Raw genomic sequence first — 25,320 nt, 5'->3', positions numbered from 1 at the left:
TACTAATCTATTTATTTTTTGATTTTCATGGAATTATTTTCCAGCAGCTTGACTGCATTAACCTTTATATATATATATATATATATATATATATATATATATCACTCATAGGAAGGTGGGCAAACCGCAGACACGTGTTTCTGTCTATTTAGCCTTCGTCAGTACGGTACAGCCAAGTGTAAAGGATAGACAACACTTGGTTGCAAGAAAGGGGTCAAACAAAGCAAGCGGATTCATCATCAGGGGCCAACTGCGATTTCGTGTCATCGTTGGAAGACCTTGTGATTACAAGGACTAACTCCCAACTTCGTCACGGGAGCAGCTATAGCAACCTGCGTGACATCCGGGTCCAAGATGATGAATCCGCTTGCTTTGTTTGACCCCTTTCTTGCAACCAAGTGTTGTCTATCCTTTACACTTGGCTGTACCGTACTGACGAAGGCTAAATAGCCACAAACACGTATCTGCGGTTTGCCCATATATATATAGAGAGAGAGAGAAATGTGTATAAAATATGATTAGAAGGTATCATCATAAAATGCTTGCAAACTATAATAGGGCCTCACACTAAGAAAATCCTTTGTAGATTTTCGAAATTTTAGGTAGTTTGGAAGATGGTTATACATCTCGAGACCATTATACAATATAGAATTTTTAATTAAAGAAGTGTTTGGTATGGAAAGACTTAAATTTGGGGTCTGGCCTGTGGTGTAATGAGAGACAATAGAGGGAAGTTCTGTTTAATGTTTATGCACTAACCAAACTATTTCTAAAATGAATAGAGCATACAGTGATGAAATTTTGTTTGCTACAAACAAAGGTCTACAAGAATCTCGCCGCCTGGCTCTACAGAGAAATCTTAATGACCTTTTCTGCAGAATAAAAATCGACTCGAGTCGAGTTTGATTACTTACCCCCCAGAAAGGTATCCCATATCTTAGATGTGGTTCTACTAATGAATAATAGACAGTTTTAGCTGCAGTTAGTCCTAGTTCGTTAGAAGTTATTTTCACAGCATAACATCCAGATGAAAGTTTTTTGTTAAGAGATATTATGTGGTCCTCAAATTTCAATTTATTATCAATTAATAACCCAAGAAATTTGTTGCATGACGTGTTCTCAATCACATTCGAATTCGAAGCTAGGGGAATATTATCAAGAATGCAATTAAAGTATAAAACTTTAGTTTTTGAGACATTGAAAGCTAATAAATTTGCCTTACACCAATCTGAAAGTTTGGAAATATCAGAGCAAATGGCATTATATAGATCATTTGTGTTGGTATTGCGCCATAATATTGTAGTGTCGTCGGCGAATAGAGTAAATGTACCCTCAATATCAATGGTAGTCAAGTCATTGATATAGGGTAGGTCCCAGTACTGATCCTTGTGGTACTCCGTTAGATATGTTAGAAACATCAGATACTGTTGTATATTTAATCCTTTGACTTCTACCCGATACATAAGAAGCAAACCATTTATGAGTAATACCGTCAATAACATAGAGATGAAGTTTCCTGAGCAGAATTTTGTGATTAACACAGTCAAATGCTTTGGAGAAATTGCAAATGACTGCTGCTGTAATATCCCGTCTATTAATGTTACTATACACTTCATATAAAAATGAAAATATGGCATCATGAGTATTTTTGTTTGACTGGAATCCAAATTGTTTGTAGCTTATTATATTACCGAAGTTCAAATGTTCGGTTAAACGTATTTTTACCAGTTTTTCAATAATTTTTGCTAACACGGAATAAGAGGTTATACACAAAATAAGATAATAGAACAGCATGGGTTTTTCTAGTGATGTACCGAGTCGCTGTTCTGATGGATCGAGTCGACTCGATTCAGTTTATACACTATTCGAATCATGACTTGATTCCCTTATTCTAGACCAGTACTCGAATTCTATGTTTGGACAAAAAATATATAAATAATATTTCTCTTCAGAAGGAGAATGCAACAATGTCCTGCAAAGAAGGAACTACTGCCGAGGCAACAGGAACATCAACAAAACCGGAAAATGGCATATTTCTAAATTGCTGGTAAAAAATTTAAAGTTGAAAAATAAAATGTTTTTAGGACCCTCTACAACCAACATGAACGTTATAAACGATGAGGAAAAAATAGATCACAGCGAAAAATCGCAACCTAATAGAAGAACTAATGGAAGCTGACACACAGGAAGAAAACTTAGAATATAATTTTTTATATCTTCGCCTAAGCCAGATTGCTCCAAAGGACATGTGAAACAAAAACACATTTTAAATTTCAATATACACGAAAACCCACTAACAAAGGGTTCCAAAAGAAAATCTGTTGGAAAAAAAAAACACCAGTTATGATACCTAAAAATGCTCCGAATTCTGAAATAATGATTTTTCATCAGAATATCCAGTGTCTAAAAAACAAGACACTAGAGATAGAAGTTTTACTAAGAGACCTACACCTTAAACCCACATATATATGTTTCACTGAACACTGGTATACAGAACATGAAGAGAACTGTATGAAACTTAATGGCTATGCACTTCTATCTAACTTTTCTAGAGCCAATAGTATACATGGCGGTTCATTTATTTATGTCAGATCAGACACAAATACCCACAGTGAAGAATTCGCCAAACTTCATCAAAACAATGTTGAGGGACATTTTGAATGCTCGTCAGTTGTAAGTGCATCACATCAAATAGTTTTATTATGTATATATCGTCCTCCCTCAGGGGACACTGAAATATTTTTTAACTTACTGAGTAAAATATTAAATGCATGTTTAGTGAAATTCTCTAAATTTAATATAATCTTATGCGGAGACTTTAACATAAATCTACTAACAAAAGACGCACTGACTGACTGACGCACTTTTTAACCATTTTAACCACCTTTGATATGCATCAAACCATATTTGACCCAACAAGAATTACAAAAAAATCACATACCCTTCTAGATAATATATTTATCTCTACAAGTAAACACTATGAATCAAAAATTCTAAATACTGCGCTTTCTGATCATGAAGGACAAATCTTAATATTATCCACATTAAGCGAAACGAGACCCAAAGCAACACAATGCAAACGAATATTCTCTGAAGCAAAGATGGAGCAATTCAGACTTGAAATAGACTCTCTTGATTGGAAAGAATTATCTACTACTGATGACCCAAATATAGCTTATGATATATTCATTAATGAAATAATGAATCTGATAAATATTTTATTCAAGCCAAAAATAATTAATACTAAAAATGAAGACACAAAAAACTGGATGACTAAGGGCATTAGAATATCATGTAAAAATAAAAAGAAACTCTATCAAAATAAATTAAAATAACTTATATCAAATGAACAATACCGACAATACTGCAAAATACTAAAAAATGTTATCAAGAAGTCGAAGGTAATATCTGACAATCAATATATTTCAAATACTTCAAATAAAGGAAAGGCAACATGGTCACTAGTTAAAAAATACACTGGGAAAGCAAAAAATGAAAGCGACACAATTTTAAGAAACCTAGATACAGAAAACGTAAATAAAAAACTGGTTCTAGATAAAGTAAATAGTTTTTACATAAATCAATGCTCGGAACCTGCGAATCCAAAATTAAATAACCCTGCTAGTCTCTTTTCCAAACCAGCAAACAATAAAATAAATATTCCTTCTAGCTTACCATCAGCGAACCAAACTCTATTTCTTACACCAACAACTGAAAGTGAAATTTATAGCATAATACTATCTCTAAAAAACATCAGATCTGTTGGCTATGATGAAATTCCTGTAAAACTACTGAAATTCACTGCGCAAGAACTTTCAAAACCCTTAACATTGATTGTCAACATGATGCTTAGTAATGGCATATTTCCCAATAAATTGAAAATTGCTCACATAAAAGCAATTTTCAAAAAAGGTGATAGAAATCGAATTGAAAATTATAGACCAATAGCTCTACTATCGACCATTTCTAAAATATTCGAAAAAGCCGTATATAATCGCCTTATAGCCTATCTAGAAAAGTTTGAGTTATTGAGTGATACCCAAAATGGCTTCCGAAGAGGCAAATCTACTACACGAGCGATTTATCAAGCCTTGTGCTCAGTGCTAAATAGTCAAAATGAAAGAAAACACACTTTAATGATGTGTCTAGATCTGTCAAAAGCTTTTGACAGTGTCGACCATAATATACTAATAGGCAAGCTTAATGCCTATGGAATCGGAGAAATCTCAGCCGATTTAATAAAATCATACTTGCAAAATAGAACACAAAGAGTAGTTGAAAAATGCCACCTCACTAACGAAAACATACAGTCAGATGAATTAACAATCTTGAGAGGAGTTCCGCAAGGATCAATCTTAGGGCCGTTGCTATATATTCTGTATACCAATGAGCTAGCAAATGCTATTGATTTCAACACTGTGCAGTTTGCAGATGACACAAGTGTAGTAATCAAGGAACATAGTATTGAAGAATTAGACAGAAGCGTGTTTGAAGCACTGAATACATTGGAAGATTGGTTCACACATAATCACTTAAAGTTGAATATAAAGAAAACACAAGTAATAAAGTTTTCCCAACAATCAACTGCATGTGAATACTCAGCCTCAGATGGTAGATCAACAATATCAGCTTGCAAAAGTACAAAGTTCTTGGGAATTGAGCTTGATCTTAGATTGGACTGGAAATCTCACCTAACCTCAATAATACAAAATATTGCAAAATACTGCTATGCTCTAAGAGTACCAACAAGATCAATAGATATAAACGCTGCTACGCACAAGTTCACTCAAGGATCAAGTACGGTTTAATATTCTAGGGTGCTTCGACAGATGTCCCCAAGATATTCAAGATGCGAAAGTGATGCCTTAGAATTATATTTAACCATAAACAAACTGATAGTTGTAAACCCTTATTTATAAAAAATAAAATACTAACCTTATACAGCCAGTACATTCTTGATACTATACTATTTGTTAAGGAAAACACCAAACTTTTTGAGAACTCTAAAAAGACACACATATACTCTACAAGAAATAAGTCAGACTTGACCTGTAATATTCCAAACTTCTCATTTATTCAAAAAAACGTACCGCATACTCTAATAACAATTTACAACAAACTCCCTCTTACAGTGAGGGAATTCAATAAAACAACGTTAAAAATAAAATTAAAAGCATTTTTACTTGAAAAAGCATACTATACAACTGACGAGTATTTAAATGATACTATTATTATTTGATCTATTTGACTGCTTTTACTACAATCATGTACTCGTAAGAGCCTATATCTACATGTATTAATATTTTTATATGTATGCATATATTTTTGTGCAGTTTATGTACTGTACATCTTTCCTTTCTCTTTTAACCTAATATTATTGTGATTTATGTTTATATTTATACTGACATGTTCTATGCCCTCAGGGGTACTGTATTTTTATCCTGAACAAATAAATTTGATCTATCTATCTATCTATTCGAATATTAACTCGAGTCCGGCCAGACTCGAGTTAATATTTGAGGACACCCGTTGATTTTAGTTATGCCCCTGATAACATTTTTAAAAATATCATATCTTTCTTAGATCAAGGGGGATGTAACAAGCCTGTGCACAAGAAAGTTTAGCCTTGCCATTTTTTGTTGTGGAAAATGGTGCGAGCTATCAGGAATCTATCTGAAAATATTGGTATTCTTCCTATGAACATCAAATTCTTGATCCTGGTCATCAAGACATCCCTGATCACAAACTCCTGGTTGTCTTCAATTCCATATAAAAACTTGATATTCGGGAATCTTTTATTGAAAGTTCTCCACCATAGATTTCTTTGTGTCAAAAATCAGATTCAAGTTCGTAGGAAGTAATCTAACAGGAAACTGTAGACTCCTGTTCAAAGTCAGTGCAATCAAAATTTTGACACTTCTTGAGTGTGTTTCATCTTGGGGACCTTTTTATTCGAGTAGATTTATCTACAGACCGGTTATGAGGTATTACCTCTCATCAGTGCAGGAAAGATCCGACCAAAACAACAAAGTGCCTGGGAGTTGATTAACTTCAACGAGGCCTAACTGCATATATGAAACGTCCGTCTAAATATAAAAGAAAGATTGTTAACTAGTAACAGCTCCAGCTAATTTCAGCATGATCCTGCTGCTGGATGAACTAGAAACATCTGCGAGATTAACTTCTGTGAGGTATCTTTCTAAAAGAAAGATTGTTAACTAGTAACAGCTCCAGCTAATTTCAGCATGATCCTGCTGCTGGATGAACGAGAAACATCTGCGAGGTATCTTTCATAAATATCTGTCGGATATAATTGAATATCCAGCTTGGTATTAGCTGGGGAAGTAGTTGTTTTCCGGCAGGCATTCACCAGAACCTACTGAGTAGGTAGTTGGGACAGATGAATATCAAGTGAAACTGACGAGTTTCAAAAATAATGATAGACTGATAGTACTGCAAATCTTTTATTTACATAAGTTTTCTTCGTTACTGCTGCCGCTACCACTTTCGTCCTCGTCCGAGTTACTGGTACCATCATCTGAATCAGAGTCACTATCACTAACAGCTGATCTGTTGGTATTCACAAATAGTCCTTCCTCGTCACTTTCTTTTTTATCACTGTTGTCAAACTCTTTCGGCCACACATTGTCCTTTTTAAACTGTTTTATGTGCTCTTTAGTTAAAATCCTGACCATCTCAGCTTTGACTTTGTCACCTTCTTCGATAGGTTGCACCAATACAAAGTCCCCTCTTTTTATCCAAACATTTTTACGGAATTTGGTTGGCATTGATGCGAGAAATATGGTTTTATCGATGGCTTCTACTTCATGTAAATTGTTTCCCTTACTGCTGATGACTCTTACGATTTGCTCATTTTCGTTTGGCGGACGGAGGTCATCTTGTAGAACTTCTAGAAAAACGTGCTTTCTTTTTGTTGCTTTTGACATTTTTTCTGCAAAAAAATATTTCATCATATACTTACGCCCCATCAAAATAGTCTAATGTGTTATTGTAAAATAAGATGAGGCTCAAATTTAATAATTCAAAATGACAAAAATATTTTTTATTGAATTATCTGAAGTCTCTCAAAAAATAATTTCTGTTAAAAAAAGTATTCATAAATAATTTATTAAAATGTTCTAATATCACAGCAATATATTCTGATTGAACTCAAACGTTGGGATACTGTATACACATATGTGTTTCATCGTGTCATTTATTTATGACGCATGTGTTCGGATTCATTGCCCCAAGTGTAGAGTATTGTGGAAAATAAAAGCAACTTTATAAAGCGTTAAAAATGCAGAAACTATGAAAAGAGGACATTATGACAGTTGATTTGTAAACGGCAGCTGAACTGGAAAAGTTTGTATGCTTTACAAAACTCATTGAAGTTGATACAAAAAAAGGGAATATACGAGGTCTGTTCAAAAAATAAGGTGAATTTTTATTTTTCTCAAAACATGTTCATTTGTTCATCAATTTCAATCAGACCGAGGACCAGGAATAAGAAAATGTTATATCTGGTGTAAAATAACGCACCCGTTATATCCGAATTTTGATGACATGACGCCCATCATGACAAAATCATGAATGTGACAGAAATAGTAAAAAAAATTTATAGTGGACCATTTTCTCATTATCTACATTTATCAGAAGCACTAGACAATCCCATTTAAGAACAGAGCAAATTGGCGAATATTAAGTATCTGTTAATCATATGGGGTAATGGTGGCATTACTAATTTCAAGAAAATTCAAAGGCTACAAAATAAATCAATAAAAATTTTATTTCAAACTCCATTTGGAACCCGCACAAATGACTTATTCTCACAGATTGAACTACACCCAATTAAATATCTACTTGAACTTGAGCAATGCAAAAACATATATAAAATAAAAACAAAAGAATCGAAAGCAACAACCAGTTTTATGAGTATAATACAAGGGGTAGAAATGACTTACACCTGAGCATGGTAAGAACGAACAAAGGATTATATAATCTTTTACACAGGCTATAAAAGTCTTCAATGAATTACCTGTCCATATACTGAGTTGCCCGACGATAGTTCATTCATCAATAGTTTAAAAGAATATCTGAGCTTCGAGGCACATGTCTGATACGTTGATTTTATGAGATTTGTAGTGGTTTACTAGTTTTTGTGTTTCACTTGTCATGTTGAATGTTTGTGAATCCCGAGACCAGCATTTTTGCTGATTAGGGAGAATAACAACATACTTTATATTTATAGTGTCTTAACTATGTTGAACTTGTACGCTGTTGTTATATTTTTAATAAAAAAAAAATTGGCAAAAATATAAGAAAACTTGGCACCAAGAATAAGAAGACATATTCACGGAACCTATCGCCAAACAGATCAGCTTACTCAAAAAATTCACAACAGAACACGAGTTCGAAAATGGTCACCTTCAGTTTATTAGCGAATTCGTCGATATTTTCTGGTGGATGAAGCACCCAGAAGTAGAAATATTCTCAACATCAATAATAAAGTCACACTATATAGGCTTCAATTGAAAAGAGGGACTTTATGCTCAGATGTGATATATTCAAACTGGCTAGAAGCGTGGTTTGAAACTGTAGAGGAATTTTCTAATTTTATTTCATCAAATTTCCAATATAGTGTTTTATGGACCGGTTCGGAGAAATTGCTAGTCCAAACAGTACTTGGAGATATATCTTCGAGCAGCAGGAATTTCAATCACTCTGCATTACTGAAAGAAATCAACCATGAAGAAAATATCACAAGTGTTCTCAGGAATAGAAATGATGGAGCCAGTGTTTCATCTGCAACTGATGAATTATGAATTCGGAAAGAATTATCATTTTTGTATCAATGACTTTTGTTCATTACTTTATCGTCTTTTTTCTGTGTAAACTACTGTGGCTCCACCAGATAAAAGAGTTACAAAATGATCTGGTTATTTATTTTAGCTGGTTGAAGAGTGAAGCTATTTGCTTTTGAAATACTCGATTGTTTGTATGAACGTTTACTAGTTAGCAGTGTGCAAGATTCACTAGATATTCTCTCTTGTGAAGGAATAAGAAACTTTGAATAGACTTCTTCTCGTCTGGCATGGCAAAGTCTGTTCGTTTTAGGCTCTGGTTGATTCTAAATCTGGCTTGATGTCTACTGTCTTTTACAAGTGCAACATATTATTTCTTGAAATCAAATAATATAACCAATGAATATTTTATAGGTTTGTTCAATTTCTATCATATTTAAAAGTAAACCTCTAGCATAGAATGAATCCAAAAACAAGCACTTTCACCAATCACCAGAACTGCAACACTCTTTTCGACGAGCGTTTCACCAATCAAGTTTGTGTCTTCAGGAGATGGAAAAACTAACAGTAACATGATTTTTGAAACACGTATCGACTATAGCAGTTCTGGCGATTGGGAAAAGTGCTTGTTTTTGGTTCTATTATATTTTTGGAATTTCATTAAGCTATTGAAACCTAACCTCGATCCTTGAAATCAAAATAAGTGAATCAACAGTGCTACATAGGGAAAAGCAATATTATATGATATTCATGTTGCTATGAAAGATCGATACTTTCGGCCACTGTTTGCTGAATTATTACTTTCGTTGAAACACTGAAATTCCATAGTTTCAGACAAGTAGAATGCAATTCTTATCCCTTAGTAGCTTACTTTCAAGGTTGTTACGCTCAAGACCTCCCAGCTTTGGTTACTTGCCTCAGAGACATGTTATAAAGGATCAGATAAGAATAATCACTCCCTTACTTTATATTATTCAGATACAGTACTTATTAATCATCACTGTTTCAGATCCCTTTATAAATTGAATACATTAAATTAATTATCCAGATTGATTATAAATTTCATTTTTCATTCATAGACCACTTTTACAGGTCATCTTGAAGGATTTCTAACAACCGATGTTACTAAAACCAACGTTAATGCCTTGTAAACATAATTTTTATTGGAAGTAATGAACGTTATCTAACCAGTTCAGAAAGGGGTGTAGCAATTTGAATGAGACTCCTGCTGCTCTATTTGGCTTACCAAAAAGGCAAATGGTTGATGAAATTAGACAAGAAAAGATTCAGTTTTCCATCAAGTAAAAACTATGCAACAAATGGCTATATGAAAACTGCCAAACTTGTTCAAACATGCAGAATATATATAAATATATTTACTGAATCACAAAAGATGTATCAAGCCCGAAAGTTTTTCAAGATACAATATTATGACAATATGTGAGATAACATGTATGTGTATATATAATTCACCGTTTTTTATTTTTATCCTAAAAAAATCCCAACCAATTTTTATATTGCATTTTCATACCATAATCGTGTTTTTTTGCTTCTATATTTTTATAATATATTTTATCATGTATATGTTTCAACTCTTGATCCTGATATGTAGTAATTTTTACTTATATATTTGTCCCTAACAATCTAAGACCTGACCCTCCTATTATTTTAGGCGAAACATTGACAAATAATACATGTATACAGGACGGACATAAATAACCTCCCCTCCATCTTAACAAAATTTACGTGAAAAAGATTCATTTTTCACTTTTTTTATAGAAAAGACATGTGTTGCATAATTCATCGCCGAGAGGGCGCTACCAACTTGTTTTTTTCAAATGAAATAGGGGTTTTGTGTTTTTTATGTTTACTGTTTACTGTTTCAGTTCTCACATAGTGTATTCTGTAAGTTGACTCCTCATTTCTGCCAGGAATGTTCAATGAAATTTTTGTGGAGTCATCTTCTCTGTTTGTAATTGAATTTGTCCATCTGATGTTCAATGGTTCTACTGGTCCGTCGGCACCAATTTTATCGGCACTATTTTTATCCACCATTGTAATTGTTCAAGCTTTATCAAAAATTGCATACGTTTCAACTGTTTCTTTTGAATCGCTGATTTCAACTGGAGCAATAAATAGGAGTACCTCGTTTTTATCGTTATTATTTACACCATGATTCAATTCATCTTTGACTGCAGTTTTGATTTGGTATAATAGCCTATGTTGTTCAAATTGACACTGTCCAAATGATAATTTTTTCTTGTTACGCCCTATTACTTTTTTTGACCCATTTCCAGCGTCTTTCAACATATTAATTCGTTGCATTTTTCCACCTCATGTCCGTCCTATTAACAATATTTGTACTCATGAACAGTTTTCTCATTTCTAGTAGATGTGGTGCACACATATTTCTTTTGAGATTGTTCAAATTCTGGATTAGTCTCGTACATTGCTGCTTCGCTGATTTCTTATAGCCACATGGAAAACTTCACAATATAAATAGTTCGATTACCCTTTGTCTCTATTTCATTTTCGGACGACCGGCTGTGGAATTTCTTATCAAATCATTTAATAATTGAGGATTCATGAGCTATTCTTGTCCGTTCAAACGCCAAATTCTGTACTTTGTAAGAGAAGTCCAAGATATTTTCAAGCCTATCTCCTCTCAAATTGGGAATTCCCGCCACGGAATCTATGAGATTTTGGATGATTATTTCTTGTCGGCCGAATCTTTTTCCTGGGGTGCTAATGATTTTTTTCACCTTCATGAGTAAAACTCAACACTGCATTGAACCATTCCTTTCCTTGGCCTTTGTGACATTTCTGCAAACATACAATATTTTCAACATGAGAAAATCGACGGTTTTTTGTTAACTTTTTGAATTTTTTGATGAAATTCATTGGTTGAGTGGAAGAACAATTCTGAAGCACTTGTGCTAACTGAGTTGAACTTCGCCTTTTCTTATGTCAGCAACTAGCTCTCTAATTTATTCAAATATTTGTATGTAACTATAGCTGTATAACAATAAAGACGATTATTATTCACTAGGTTTGCCACAGGAAATGGGTAGATCTTTGGAAAAAAATTCTGGTCCTAAGTTGATTGATTTTCAGCTCATCAAAGATGGGTTTGGTGGACTGATGTTCGTTATCTCCTTTACAGCCCTTCTCGGGATAAGTCTCTAAAAAATGTACCCAGTTTTGAACCAATGAAGATTTAGACATGACGGTTCTGGATTTGCTTTCTATGAAAAACCGTCTGTTCTATCTTAACATGGTATTCATCTTCAAAATATTGTATGGTACTGCACCCCCATATTTTGACCAATTTATTGTTTTCCATCACCAAATTCATAATTACCTCACTAGGGGTAATTCTAATTTATATGTACCACGTTTGAACTTTACATGATCCATGAACTCCTTATTCCATAAAGGACTATTGGACTACAATAACCTCCCGCTTGAGATAAAACAAAGTAAATCTATTATGACATTCAAAAAAGGACTAGTCATTTGAAGATACAACATCCACATTAACATTGATATTATAATAACATATATATCTAGTATTTGTAATTTACATTGTTATTTTTCATATTTATTGAATGCCTATTTAAAATAAATATATATTATATCTTCGTCTGGTTTCTATGCGCTACAGGATAAATTTGACTTCAAAGACACTGTCAGTTCTGCTTTTTTGAGTGCGATTTCTTCGTAGACTGATCTGCCAACTTTTTTGCTTTTTCACAAAACTGCAATATCAAAAATTATTATCTAAATGTGCTGAACAAATCGTTCATAAATGTAAGTAAAATTATCCGATTGTGCAGAATTCTACAGAATCTTTTCGATATAAAAAACATTCACTTACCAGCAAACAAAATGAAATATTGATATTTGATCACCAATAACGCAATTACTGATATCACCTTTCACCAATAAAGTTCACTGGATCTTTATAAAAAAAAATAAATCACCAGATTCATCTATGCTTCACTTGCAATAGTTCGAAGAACCTCTTCCTAGAATGTGCTTTCTCTAAAAACACACCTAATATTCTTCCCATGTAATAATTATTCAATTCATTCATACACAAATCATGTAGCAAAATACCCTGAGTTTTATCAAGAATTAAATAAGAATGCAGAACACACCAGAATATACCAAAATATTCACCTTTCTTCATCAAACCGGCTGCCATGCCAACAAGCAAATTGCCCTCCGGCCTTCTTAATCGCTTCATGAATATTAAGCTCTTCTCCGTTACAAATACCGTACCCCTTACTGAGTCCATGCGGATTAGATGGCGTAACGCAATCCTGTTTAGAATCCTTCCTCAACACCTTGTCCACTTCCACAGCGGAAAAAAACGCCACTGACTGAGGCAAGTCTCTCAGACCGAGCCGATATGAACAGAAAGATCTCGTCAGAAGGTTTGTCACATGGAGAGCCAAAGCTACTTGGTATCTGTACTCATCCGGTACCATGTACCTAACTTCATCGTGAAAACTGAGGCAGAATCGAGCCTTATCCTTCATGATCCACCTCATGCAGACCAGCATGAGGTGCAAAAAGTCCGCAGCTCCGCTCTGGACCACCCAGTTGATTCGCGTTGGCAAGTACCGGTCCTCCACCTGTGAACGTGGCTCCAAGGCTCTACTAAGTCGTCCATTCAGAAAAGGTGTACAGGGAGCTTCGCTGTTAGCGATATCTTCCAATCTGTTGAACATCGCGGATTCAGAGCCGCCTATCCAGCGCGACTGGTGAAACATTTCGTTTACGGATTTCCCACTAACTTTGGCAACATCGAAAGCTTGCCATTTGTTGTAGTGTAAGTCAGCAAACTCGTGCAAGTAATCCGATTTCAGGTGGTATATTTTCTTCCCCTTGGTCAAAGCAAACATTTTCAGAGCCTTGTTCCTGGCTTCCGCCTCGGACATGGTAGGATTGAACTGTTTCAGGAGGCGCTCGGCGAAGTTCTGCCCCGCCCCGTATATCCTCGCATAATTTATCACCTTGGCGTGGTCTCTGCTTATGCCTACAGCTTTGGCGGTGACGCTGTGCATATCCGTTCCGGCAGCTTTGTTGCCACTCAGCGTCATCCAACCAAACGGCGTCGCTCCATGGACTTTGGCTCGGTGTGCGTCTCCTATGACGGAGGCTATCCAAAGTTCTTGGGAGTCTACGTCGGCTCCTACTATATGGTAGCCTGGAGGAGCTTGGACCATGGCTCGAAGTTCGGATCCAACTCGTTCGGGATGGGCGTTGGACGCTGTCATCCAGGTGGGTTCGACTGCTCTTCTCGTAAGGGTGCCGCATACTACCACTTGGGGTATGATAGCGCCATATACGTAACCTGAAAATAAGGAAATGTTTTGAAACAATTTGTGGCGAAATAAAAGTAATCATAATAGATATGTTCATTCAAGGTGATATAGAAAAAGAAAGTTGTTAGAAATATGCTGGACTTTCCGAAAAACCACAACATTCATTTTAATATTCCTAATCAATGTGCTTCTCCATTTTTATCAACATCTCAAGCGATCATTCTCGCCGACATTTTCTTCCTAAAGATGCCTGTAAGTACTGTCGAAATATAGTGTTATAAGAGCATACATTTCTCGTTTGCTGCTGTACCCACTAAATTTTCAAGACTTGTATCCTGACTGGTCAGCAAAGACTATCCGTGAATAAATAATGAATAGATAGATAGATATTGAAACCAATGATTATAGTTTACTTTTGTTGTTCAGTGAATACATTTTTATATTCCAAAAGAGTGGAATAATTTCAAAACTGTAAGCATTTGTTCGGACTTCCATTGTCTACTTGTGTAACAATTTTATCATTCTCCGAAGATGAAAGTTTCTGTTAATTATTCCATTGATAATTTACTTATAATTAGCCTCACCTTTATTGTGTAACGTTTTAGGCAAATTCTGCTCTGATAACCACACTACCATCTGATCCATTATTCTATCCCTGTTGTTTCTCCAATACGACAACTTTCTCGCTATTTCTAGAACTTGCTCAGCGCCCTCCGTATCTCCAGCTAAAACATTCTCTGAAAACTTGTTCAAGAAATCCTTAGCCAGGGGATTTCCGACATTATAAGATGTTCCGTCTTTGTGTGGCAACTTGAAAAACCAGCAGCAGTCCTCAATTTCCGTGTTACACCAAACTCCTGTCCCCTTGTAAACACCTTTAGTTTTATTCTGCTTCAGCCTAGCATAGTATTCTTTCTTCATCAAATGCTCCTGAACTTGATTCGATATTTGATTAAAGGCATCAAATGTGCTACTTCCATCTTTGTTTACCAGAAGCGGACATTTTGCAAGAAGTTTGCTAAGCGGTATTTTACGTTCAATGTCAACATCGTCCGTAAAAGGAACAAGAAAGCCCCATCCTAATTCTCGCAAATGATGCAAGGGATAGCCCTCCCACGTCAGACACAACAGTTTTGGCGTTATTTTCATCGAAGTACTTATCAAATGTGGACCAGGAACCCATAGTGGGGTCGAATTAGGTTTAGAACAGAGTTTGCGATACCAATTAGGGTAGCCCGGCAGCAATGGTTGAATCGAAGACAGGCTAGATTTGGTGTTCCACAGGGAGCGAAACTTTTCTTCTAGAGGGTCCGGTTCTTCCTCACTGCTTCTTTTTTTTTCATTTTCTACAGTTGACTTTTGAGATGCTCGCGTCTTCTTCCCAGCTTGACTGTTCTTCAAAGTCGCACTTTTTAATTTGATGTTTTTGATAGTCCAATCCTGATCCCACATCCAAAGATCCTCTTTGTACTTGTCTTCGTGTAGCAGCTGACTGGCTTGGTCTGCCTTACGTGCCAACAGGATTTTACTTTCACTTTCCAGATCTTCGTAGGCTTGTTCAGATTCTTCTATGTATCTCGTCCAGTTGGCATTTATCGGTAAATATGCAGTACTCAGCTCTAACATACCTGAAAGATGAACATTCAAACTGATTCTCAACAATAAATTTGAAAATAACATTATTTTTATTGTATAATATATTGAAATAAATAATGAAGTACATTTCAACATGATTGTTAAGAAGTTCTTGATTCTACTATATATATCTATATGTTGTCGTTGAGTTTGGGTTGAACCGTGTCTGGAGTTTTGTGTTTGACGTTTATTACTAGTAGTCGTAGTATTTATTGGCCATATTTACATACAGAGTACAATTGGCATGTCAAAAAAGTCGCTGATAGTCATGAGAATATAAAAATTTTACGTTACATAGATGAAAATTTAAAAAATTTAAGAATATAGGTAAAAAAAGAAAACTATATTATACATATTTACATATAAAAAACTACTCAGTGAACATTCAGTGTTTGGATTGCAAAGCCAGAAATTCCTCTATTGAAAAGAAGCTTCTTTCCAGAAGATATTTTTTGTTGCATTTTTAAAGCTGTTATAGCTATTGATATCCTTTATATATTTTGGTAAGTTGTTATAAAGAAATATGTTATAAAATGTAGACTATTTAAATGTTGCGGTTTTATGTTTTGGAATTTCCAATATAGAACTTCTTGATGGGTAGTTATGATGACTTCCTAACAAGTTGAAGTCAGAAATGTTGCAGAATAGAGTGTTGTTTGAAGACAGTCCTACAGTCTAATTAGTATTTTTTGAGAAGTGAAAACTCTTTTACATTTAGTAGCCAGTCCTCATGTTGCAATATTATTTGATATATGGCTATATGCAAACGCATAGTATAAATTCAACAATCCCTTTTGGTCCAAAATTGGTTTCATGTAGAGAATTGCATAGTATGCTTTATTGAGTTGTTTATAAACAAAGTCTGTGTGGGAGGAGAAACTAAGGTCCGAGTTAAGCCATGTCCCGAGTAACTTGATGCTGTCATAAATATTAGATTTTTATAAAAGGTTTTTGTAACTGACTTTCTCATATGGAAATTCATGCAGGGTGTCTCATCAGTATTTAAAATGAGTCGATTTTTTTGGCACCACTGTTTCTTGTCATTGAGAGTTTTTTCTATATTACTGTGCAATTCTTCAAGGGTTTCTCCACAGACTATAACTGTTGTATCATTGGCAAACATTGTTACTTGTCCCGCGGTAATATGATTGGGAATATTGTTTACAAAAAGGAGAAAAATTAAGGGTCCCAAGACATATCCTTGGGGAACACCAAGAGAAGTAGTGCATTCATTTGATAGTTGTTCTACTTTGATGAGAATACTTCTGTGGGAAAGATAAACTCAAACCATTTTAACAAAACATCTCTTATACCCAGATAACTAAGTTTTTCTAATATGAATTTTATGTTGTGTAAATTTAATGTGATTTGTGATTGAACACTTTTAAAATAAATGTAGATTCAATTCTGACTATTTCAATAAGCATCCATATTGTCCTTATAATCATTATGAAATATATGTATATTTTATTGATGAAAAAATATAAATTTTACTCATTCTAAATGTTCTATCCTAGTAACGACAAGTAACAAATTTTTTTCACCTACTAATGCAAAAACAACACGTGATAACCTTTCATAAAATGGTCTAATATGAACATTCACATTTCACTTAAGAGAAGACTCAAAGAATTTACTGCATCTAATAAACTATGAAAATTACATACCAGCGAGTGTCACTGGATGAGGAAACCTTTCAGAAAATAAAGGAAACAGTTTTTCCAATATAGAATGGGTAGCTTCAACATCCATAGAGCAGTACTGCATCACCTCTTGAAAGTTATCCTTCACATCTCGAATTGTTCCTTCAACAAAAATATTCCTAGTCTCCTTCTTAAGTTTCTTCCCGCAATACAACTTATAAACATCCACCAAATTGTTCAAAGAACTGCATTCTCTCCACAGTTCATCTTCCTCATCAAATTTATCAGATTTGATAACAGCTCTCTGATAACTCGTTAGTCCCCCTACGCAAACGTGCAGGCTCATCGTATCTACGAACCTCGTCCCTGTTTTATTTATCCAATACTGTTCTTTTATGCGAGCCCGATCATAAGACACATTATGGCCTATAACGACTTTTGGTTTCTTCTGATGCTCAGTTAATTCAATTCCATCATCTTCAGGGTCACTTTCTAAAGGAATGAGTGACGTTATTGGATACTGGTGACTAGTGACTGGCTTGCTAGCTCCCTCAATCACTGAGGGACTGACCCAACTATACCAGGCTTTTCCGCTGACAGCAGTGGCTAGAGTTGGTGATTTACCTGCCTTCACACAAACCTATAGAGATGATGGAAATACTTGAACATGTATCCATTTTTGTGAACTTGTAGGTATTATTAGTAAGTTAGTATTTGTAGGTTCTATACTCTGTTTTGTTTCCCTGAATTTTCTCTATGTAACATTATGAACTACACAGATAAGAAATATTTTTGGTAAATTATTTTTAGGAAAAATATTCTCCATTGAAACATACATAATGGAACTGGGAAATATGTAGATTGCCGGTAGGTGTTTCTTACATGATCCATGATAAAAATTAAACAATTGTTATAAACTTTCTTTTATTCTAGACGTGTTTTGCTAACACCGTAGCTTCATCACAACGTTGTTCGCAGAATAAACATTTTTTATGAAAATTGTTTAATTATTATCATGGATAGTGTTAATAATTTTCTTCAAGTAAAGGGTCAGTCCATTCATGAGTTTCTTACATGTACAAACCAGAAGAGTCATAATCACTATCACAATTTTTTTTTTCTGGACCAACAAGAATGATAAGTTACAATCAGATTTGTTCTGGAGCAAGAATTATGTAACTTTCACTTCAATTATATCAGTTAATTGAAATATCATATTCATGAAGGTAAGTTAGTAAGTAACTAGTGCCGTCTTTATTTACGATTAAACATCAAAAATTCCTCTCAAAACATTAAACAAAAGCTATCAACTCAATAAGAAATATAACTATTGGAATCAATAATGTTAGGCAACAAAATAATAATTTACCTCCACATCAAAGATGAATGCCTCTTCTAAAGGATGCGGGACCTGTTGTGGTTCACATTCGGGAACATATCTAGTCCATCCAGGCAGCATCACCCATGACTTTGGACGAGGTGGAATGAATTCCAGTAAGTGAAGCAATAAATCTCGATAAGGTTTTACTTGCTCCTCTCCAATGATTTCAAAGTGCTCTTCAATATTCTGACCCTTCAACGGAGGAATTTTAAAATCTACATCTTGTTGAATCTCACTGTCCTGACCACGTATTCCATGTTTTTCAAGTTCCTTCAAACACTGTTCCAAAATGCCAGAATTACCTGTTTCTTTATATCCTTCAATGAAAACTTGTTCATAAATAGCCTTTGACAGCATTTGTATATTCAATTTATTTACACGCTTACTGTAAGATTTTTCAACACAAGGGGCAGAAGGTTTCCGTTTAGGTATTTCACAATTTTTTTTTTCTGGGTTCGGCAAAAAAACTTTACGTTGGAAACCTGGATGTATATCATAATATTTTCTTTGGTGCAATACATTTTGGTATAATTGAATATTCAAAAATTGTTTCTTATTGAATTGAAACATTCTGGTGTGTTCTCCACTCAAAACATTATTTTTCGCTTGTTGATAACCTGAACATATTAACTAAATACAATATACAGTAATATGCATCAAGTAAAACTGAACAACACATGTATATGGAGACAATTCGATATTTTCCAAATGTTACTCAAATATGAAAATGGTTACTGTACTTACTACAATGTTCTTTTTTTACTATTCCTATTAAGGTTATTATTGAATAACAAGGCTCAAATGTGTTTTACACTAACCACACACTAACAAACAGCTTATATCAAATTTGAAAACATACAGATAACCTCAAAAAACATAACTGAATTTTTTATTCTTCTTCTCTTTTTGTAACACCACAGAAAATCGGAAATACAGAATTCTGTAGTATTCTGTGGTAACACCCTATCATCACAGAACCTATAGATATATCTTTCAAAATCAAAAATTAAAAAAAAAAATTCTCGAATAGCACAGGTATGTAACTATTGTATCCTTTATATATATTCATTTTCTCCTTTTTTATATTACAGCCTTCGATAAAGTGAAAGCTTTTGCGAAAATTATGACAACTAAATAGAGTGACACAGTATCACCATATAGAATTGTAATATTACCCATTGAAAATATCTGAAAACTGTTGGCTATATCGAATGAAAGTCATTTTTTCTTTTATTTTTGAGTAATTTTAACTTTAACAATCTGAAAATCACGAAAATTTGTAGCAGATAACTTTCACCCCGATAAGTTACTGCGGAATCTAAAAGTATTTTTTACTAGTTACTTTGACATCTATTGATGACATTCAAAAATATAGTGATCAAAAAAAAACTTCAAGTTTCATTACCTTCTTTTTCAATGAGCCTTTTTCCTGAGAATAGTACAGCGAACATGTCAAAAGAGGCAGCACTAGTAGTAGGGACAAACATAAACTATTCACATGTAAAACAGTGTTATTTACGTAATATTAATTTATTATTAAAAAATATAAATCTGATATAAAAAATTATTTCGTGCTAGTATAATGCTAACAAAGCATTGCTGTTTTGCGAATTGTACGTCGGATAATCGATATTCGGAAAAAAACGTGTTTTTTATACCATTTATAAAACCTCATATTAATGAGGTTAGATATAAGAAACTGATATATGTTTCGAGGAGCGTGGATTTAGCAGTGCAAAAAATAAATAAATATTCATTGCTCTAAACATGAAATGAATAGTAAATTTTTCATAGTTAATTACCATTGATTAGAATGAGATATAACCTCAATCGTTTATTAAATTATATTCATTTATTATTTTTAATTAAATTTATTTCAGTACCATCAATATTTGATTCATATTTAACTCGGAAATAAATCTGAAATTCATAATTATTTTGAATTTCTTTTATTACAGTTTGAATATACCGCCATTCTTTTACTAGAGTCGAAAAAGGCAAAATTGATAAATACGACAAGACAAGAGCTGTGCTCATTTATCAGAATAGAGAGACCAGCTCAAAATGATATTCTAAATCTGACATTTAAAGAAAAATGAAATTTGATTAGATCATAAAGAATCAAAGTTGCATTAATAGTTCTTAGAATATTCAATTATGAAAAAATGCATAGAAAACACTTTTTCCTCACCAGAACAAAATTAATGTATCTTGTAGTATTAGTCCACGTGGTCTTAGACTACTTTCATAGTTTTTATCCGAACTTTGATAGTGATAATGAATCAAGTTACCTGATAATTTTATCTATCAAAATTTATGTAATTCATGACACGTAATTTGGTCAGTAATAAATTTCGGTGAAATGTATCGCTCCTGTAAATGTCCAGTAGAACAAATTGCTTGCCGGTGTCCTTCCAATGAGTCTCAATATAGTACAGATGATGTTTATCCCGATGAAACAAGCGGTGCTCAGTGCCTGTGCTGTTCTTGCGACAAAAGCGACAAACCAATGGTCAGAGGAAAGTTCGGCCTTGCTTATGTTATAGAAACACCAAAAAAGAAATTTTGTAAACCACTGGGTTGGCAAGTTGAATTTGAAGATACTCCTTCCAAAATAGTGAACAACTGCGAAAAAATGTTGAAATGGGTAAATTGTCCCCCCCTTGGTGACTGTAATAACATCGAAACAAATTTTTGCGCCTATCCGGATGATTGTGGTCAACTTTTGAAAGAACGAAGAAGCAATAACCAGTCTAAATGCTGCAAATGCTGCAATCAAAAACCTCCGAAAAAGGATGAAGGAAGACAATGTGTACGCGAAACCAAAAAAAAATACAAAAATTTGCCCTGTTGCAATCAAAACAGAGAGCCAGTTTGTATAATTTGCGAGAAATGTAGGGTAACTGCACCAGTGTGCTGCAATTCCCCCAAGGTACTTTGTTGTTCCAAAACCAGTCGTAAACCAACTTGTAATTGTCAAGAACGAAATGATAACAGATGCAAATGTTGCACGAAGGAAGAATCTATTGAAAAATATTGTTGTAAATGTTTCAGGCCAAAACCAAATTCTGCTTTTTTTCGTGAATCTTTAGACAAAAAAAATTGTGATCAACATCAGATAAATCAATGTTGTTGCGCTAAGACGTTTTTCGTTTGTGACGATGTTTTAGATTATATACCCAAAAAGGATATCACTCTCATGGAAAGAAATAATAAAACTCTTCAAGACAAACAAAAAGACCAAAATCCACCATACAAAGATAGAGAAAGGAGTTCAAGCTTCGAAGAGGAAAAACATGAACAAGCCCGATCAAATGCTCGTACATATAAAATTGAGTCTAAACCTGTAACGAAAGAAAACAAAGAAATTGAGACCGAGGATGTGGAAGTAGTTCGATTGAAAGAAAGGAAAGAGAAAGAAAACGAATCAGATGAAGTTGATGCAGTAAGTACATGAACTCACATGAAAATTGATTTTAAAAATTTCATCAACGACTCTAGATTGGCAATTCTCTTTTGTTACATTGATATGTTAATAAATATTCATTTTTAATGTTTTATTCATATTGATTTCAATACAGTTTCAATACAAGTTCAGTTTTTCTAATTTGTGGGGTTATATATATCTGCTGGACTGTATGGAAGTATATAAAGGTCAACTGATTGAAGTGTCGAGATGATATGAACTTTCAACTTGATATTTTTTTCCTTCATGATGATTAGATATAATTAGAAGAATGAAACAAATTTTAATCTCGATTAAATATTTTTACGTCACTACCCGTTTTCGTTACTTTCCCATTGATTCATAAAATAAAAATATCCAATCTGTCGGAACACAAAAATGAACTTCATTATTGCATATTTGTAAAGTCTAGCAATCCTGAAATAAATTTCATGTTACAATTTCGATCAATTTGAAAACGTTGAATGAAAATTGCAAACGGAAAGAGTTCTATGGAATACTGCTTCTTTATTTTTTTTTCAAAATATACAATTTACACGAAAACGGTGTGATTGCACTATCTTATACATTTAAGAAACCAAATAAATGAAAAAAAAATGCCAGGATGTCACTTTTATAACAGATTAGCACAGTATTAATTTTCAATAATGAAATTTTTCCATTATGTAACTTACCCCCTATTGAGATATAATTCTTAGAAAATGTTACTTCAAAGCAGTTCAACTCATTAAAAATGTCTATTTCTCAGCATAACAACATCAAAACTGAAGAATCCATCAATAAAGTTGTCACAGGAGTCAGTTCTATGAAAGAGAATGCAGAGAAAAAGATTACATCAATAGAACCTCCGGAAGTTGATAATTCCGAAGTAAATAGCCCCATTCCTCAACCAAAGTACATTGAAAATGCACAAGTCCATAAAAAAGATATTTTCGAACACACCACTGTAGAGGCTATAGAAGAAAAAGTTAATCCACATAATAATACTTTACAAACTGACGATGTTACTATTTCTGAATCGAAGAATCTCGTAAATGAAGACACAAAAAATAAGGACAACGATAAAGTAAGTACTGAAAAAGATCATGAGGAGAACAAGATGGTTCCAAAAGAACTATTTGCAGATAATACTCTTAACGTAAATTATATTATTTATCAGGCCACGATAGACACCATCGAATTAAATTCTGAAGGTGCTAAAGAAAAAAATGGAATTCCAAAAAAGACCTCAAATGATAATTCCATTGAAAATAATAGCACCCTTGAGGCAGATGATACTATTCCTTTAGAAACGCATATCAAAGAACATAATGAAATAAATAATGTGGGGGATGATGGGGAAAAAAAGAGTATTTCAAAAGAACAATTGAAAGATGATACCCTTCAACAATCAATTGATCAAGTACAAATGGAAGTTTATAACAATCCTGGTGAAATAAGTGAAGAGTATGAGTCAGTACAACAAATTTCAAAAGTTTTAACGCAGCCATCTATTCTACAAAAAATTCGAGAAGCGAAGAAAAAGCAATTGACTAAACTACATATATACAAAATTCCAATATACAAAGGAAATGAAACTAGAGTGGATGTTATTGAGTCAACAAAATCTAAGTCCCCAGATGAAATTGAGGCCGAGAGCGAAATCCAGCAAATTGATTATGAAGGCGATAAAACTATTCTAGAGAAAATCAAAGAAGTCCATCAGAAGCAAATGCATGAACTCCATCTACACCTAAGGAAAGAATAATGCATATTTATTTTTTGTATATTCAATGATTAAAAGATTTAATTTCACTCATAAGTTTATTTGATTTTTCAACTTTTATGTTATGAGAGCAAAAAATATATATTCACTTATCAACTGGTATAAGAAATTTGTTCTAGGAAAGTAACTTTCAACTGAAGTATAATCTACAGCTGTAGAGGCCAAAAACCAGAAACCCGTATCCGCGGTTTGTCCCCTTTTTGGAGTGTTGTGTCCACAAATATATCACACACACTCGATAACATTTATATCCGTACTTATATCCTGGACCCGGATTTCACGCAGGTAGCTATAGCTGCCTACGTGGTCATGTTAGATTTAGCCTGAGAATTCTAGGCCTTTTAACTGGAACCACAAATGTGCGGTTGGCTTCTGTTATTGACTCCGTGCGTATGTGTTGTTTCCTGTTTTCGACAAACAAGTGTTGCCTATCTTTACACTTGGCTGCACCGCGCTCCCGCTGAAACACATGTCCGATATATATATATATATATATATATATATATATATATATATATATATATATATATATATATATATATTACACCTGTCAGGACAATAGAGAGAGAATAAGAAAAACTGGAACAAGACGAACAGAAATAAGAAGTCCCAAAAAATAGATGAGTAAAAAAATAAAACAAAAAATTATGTTTGTTCGGGGCCAGTATTCAAGCTGCTTGGCAGATATAAAGTAGAAGTATTGTAACAGGTACCCGATGTGTTTAAGTAAAAGCATCAAACCCTTTCTTTCTTCTCATGTGAATGTACGACTTTGTAGGTACGGGTGGCAAATATCCGACGGTAAAACAACAACTAACCCAGCTAATGCCATGCAGAAAGCTGAAGTTGAACCATCAGGCACCTGTGCAATGTCTTCCAGTTGGAAGATTCGTTGCAACAGGACAATAGAGAGAGAATAAAAAAACTGGAACAAAACGAACAAAAATAAGAAGCACAAAAAATGTCTGGGAAAAAAAAATGTTTTTTCGGGGCCAGTATTCATGCTGCTTGACAGATATAAAGTAGGAGTATTGAAACAGGTACCCGACCTGCCAGAAATGGATTATTTCTACTTAACGTGAGTTACTTTAAGATGTGTGGCGAGACAATAATGACCTCCATGATTGCGGCATTTTCTGTGAATCAAAGACAGTCGGGATGTTTTTTCAATTTCAATAGCTTCACGAATTATCCTGGCTTCAAGTTCAAGTGGAATCACCATACCCTGTCTTTCCTCTCATGTGATGCTACGACTTTGTAGGTACGTGTGGCTATCCGACGGAAAACAACAAC

The 25,320-nt window shown here is 34.0% G+C and overlaps 3 protein-coding genes across 6 annotated transcripts; 1 reads left to right on the top strand and 2 right to left on the bottom strand.

Moving 5' to 3' along the window:
- Positions 1–6,464: 6,464 nt before the first annotated feature.
- LOC111514044 (probable RNA-binding protein EIF1AD) lies at positions 6,465–6,788 on the bottom strand. Its single transcript, XM_023170278.2, has one exon. It carries the CDS (start codon positions 6,786–6,788, stop codon positions 6,465–6,467), a length of 324 nt encoding a protein of 107 aa, XP_023026046.2.
- tam (DNA polymerase gamma, catalytic subunit tam) lies at positions 6,746–19,687 on the bottom strand. Of its 3 annotated transcripts, none has more exons than XM_074181434.1 (6): positions 19,541–19,687; positions 18,785–19,413; positions 17,440–18,055; positions 14,722–15,765; positions 12,987–14,166; positions 6,746–6,952 (listed from the first exon to the last, which is right to left on the bottom strand). In XM_074181434.1, the coding sequence occupies exons 2-6, from the start codon at positions 19,364–19,366 to the stop codon at positions 6,895–6,897; spliced, it is 3,480 nt and encodes a 1,159-aa protein (XP_074037535.1). In that variant the 5' UTR covers positions 19,367–19,413; positions 19,541–19,687; the 3' UTR covers positions 6,746–6,894. The 3 variants fall into 3 exon arrangements, with proteins under 3 accessions (XP_074037535.1, XP_074037536.1, XP_074037537.1); XM_074181435.1 differs by having other exon boundaries at positions 18,785–19,113; positions 19,541–19,686; XM_074181436.1 differs by having other exon boundaries at positions 18,785–19,075; positions 19,541–19,686.
- A 1,402-nt stretch (positions 19,688–21,089) lies between these two features.
- Positions 21,090–24,056, top strand: LOC111514047 (uncharacterized). Of its 2 annotated transcripts, XM_023170283.2 has the most exons (3): positions 21,090–22,241; positions 23,011–23,328; positions 23,422–24,056. In XM_023170283.2, exons 1-3 carry the CDS (start codon positions 21,159–21,161, stop codon positions 24,007–24,009), a joined length of 1,989 nt encoding a protein of 662 aa, XP_023026051.2. In that variant the 5' UTR covers positions 21,090–21,158; the 3' UTR covers positions 24,010–24,056. The 2 variants fall into 2 exon arrangements, with proteins under 2 accessions (XP_023026051.2, XP_023026049.2); XM_023170281.2 differs by having other exon boundaries at positions 23,011–24,056.
- Positions 24,057–25,320: the final 1,264 nt, after the last annotated feature.

The sequence above is a fragment of the Leptinotarsa decemlineata genome, unplaced genomic scaffold, assembly GCF_025532065.1.
Source record: "Leptinotarsa decemlineata unplaced genomic scaffold, Ldec_3_MD MMD2_tig00026314_RagTag_RagTag, whole genome shotgun sequence".
NCBI lineage: Eukaryota > Metazoa > Arthropoda > Insecta > Coleoptera > Chrysomelidae > Leptinotarsa > Leptinotarsa decemlineata.
Note: the sequence above shows the minus strand (reverse complement) of the source record. Positions and strands in the feature narration are given on the sequence as shown.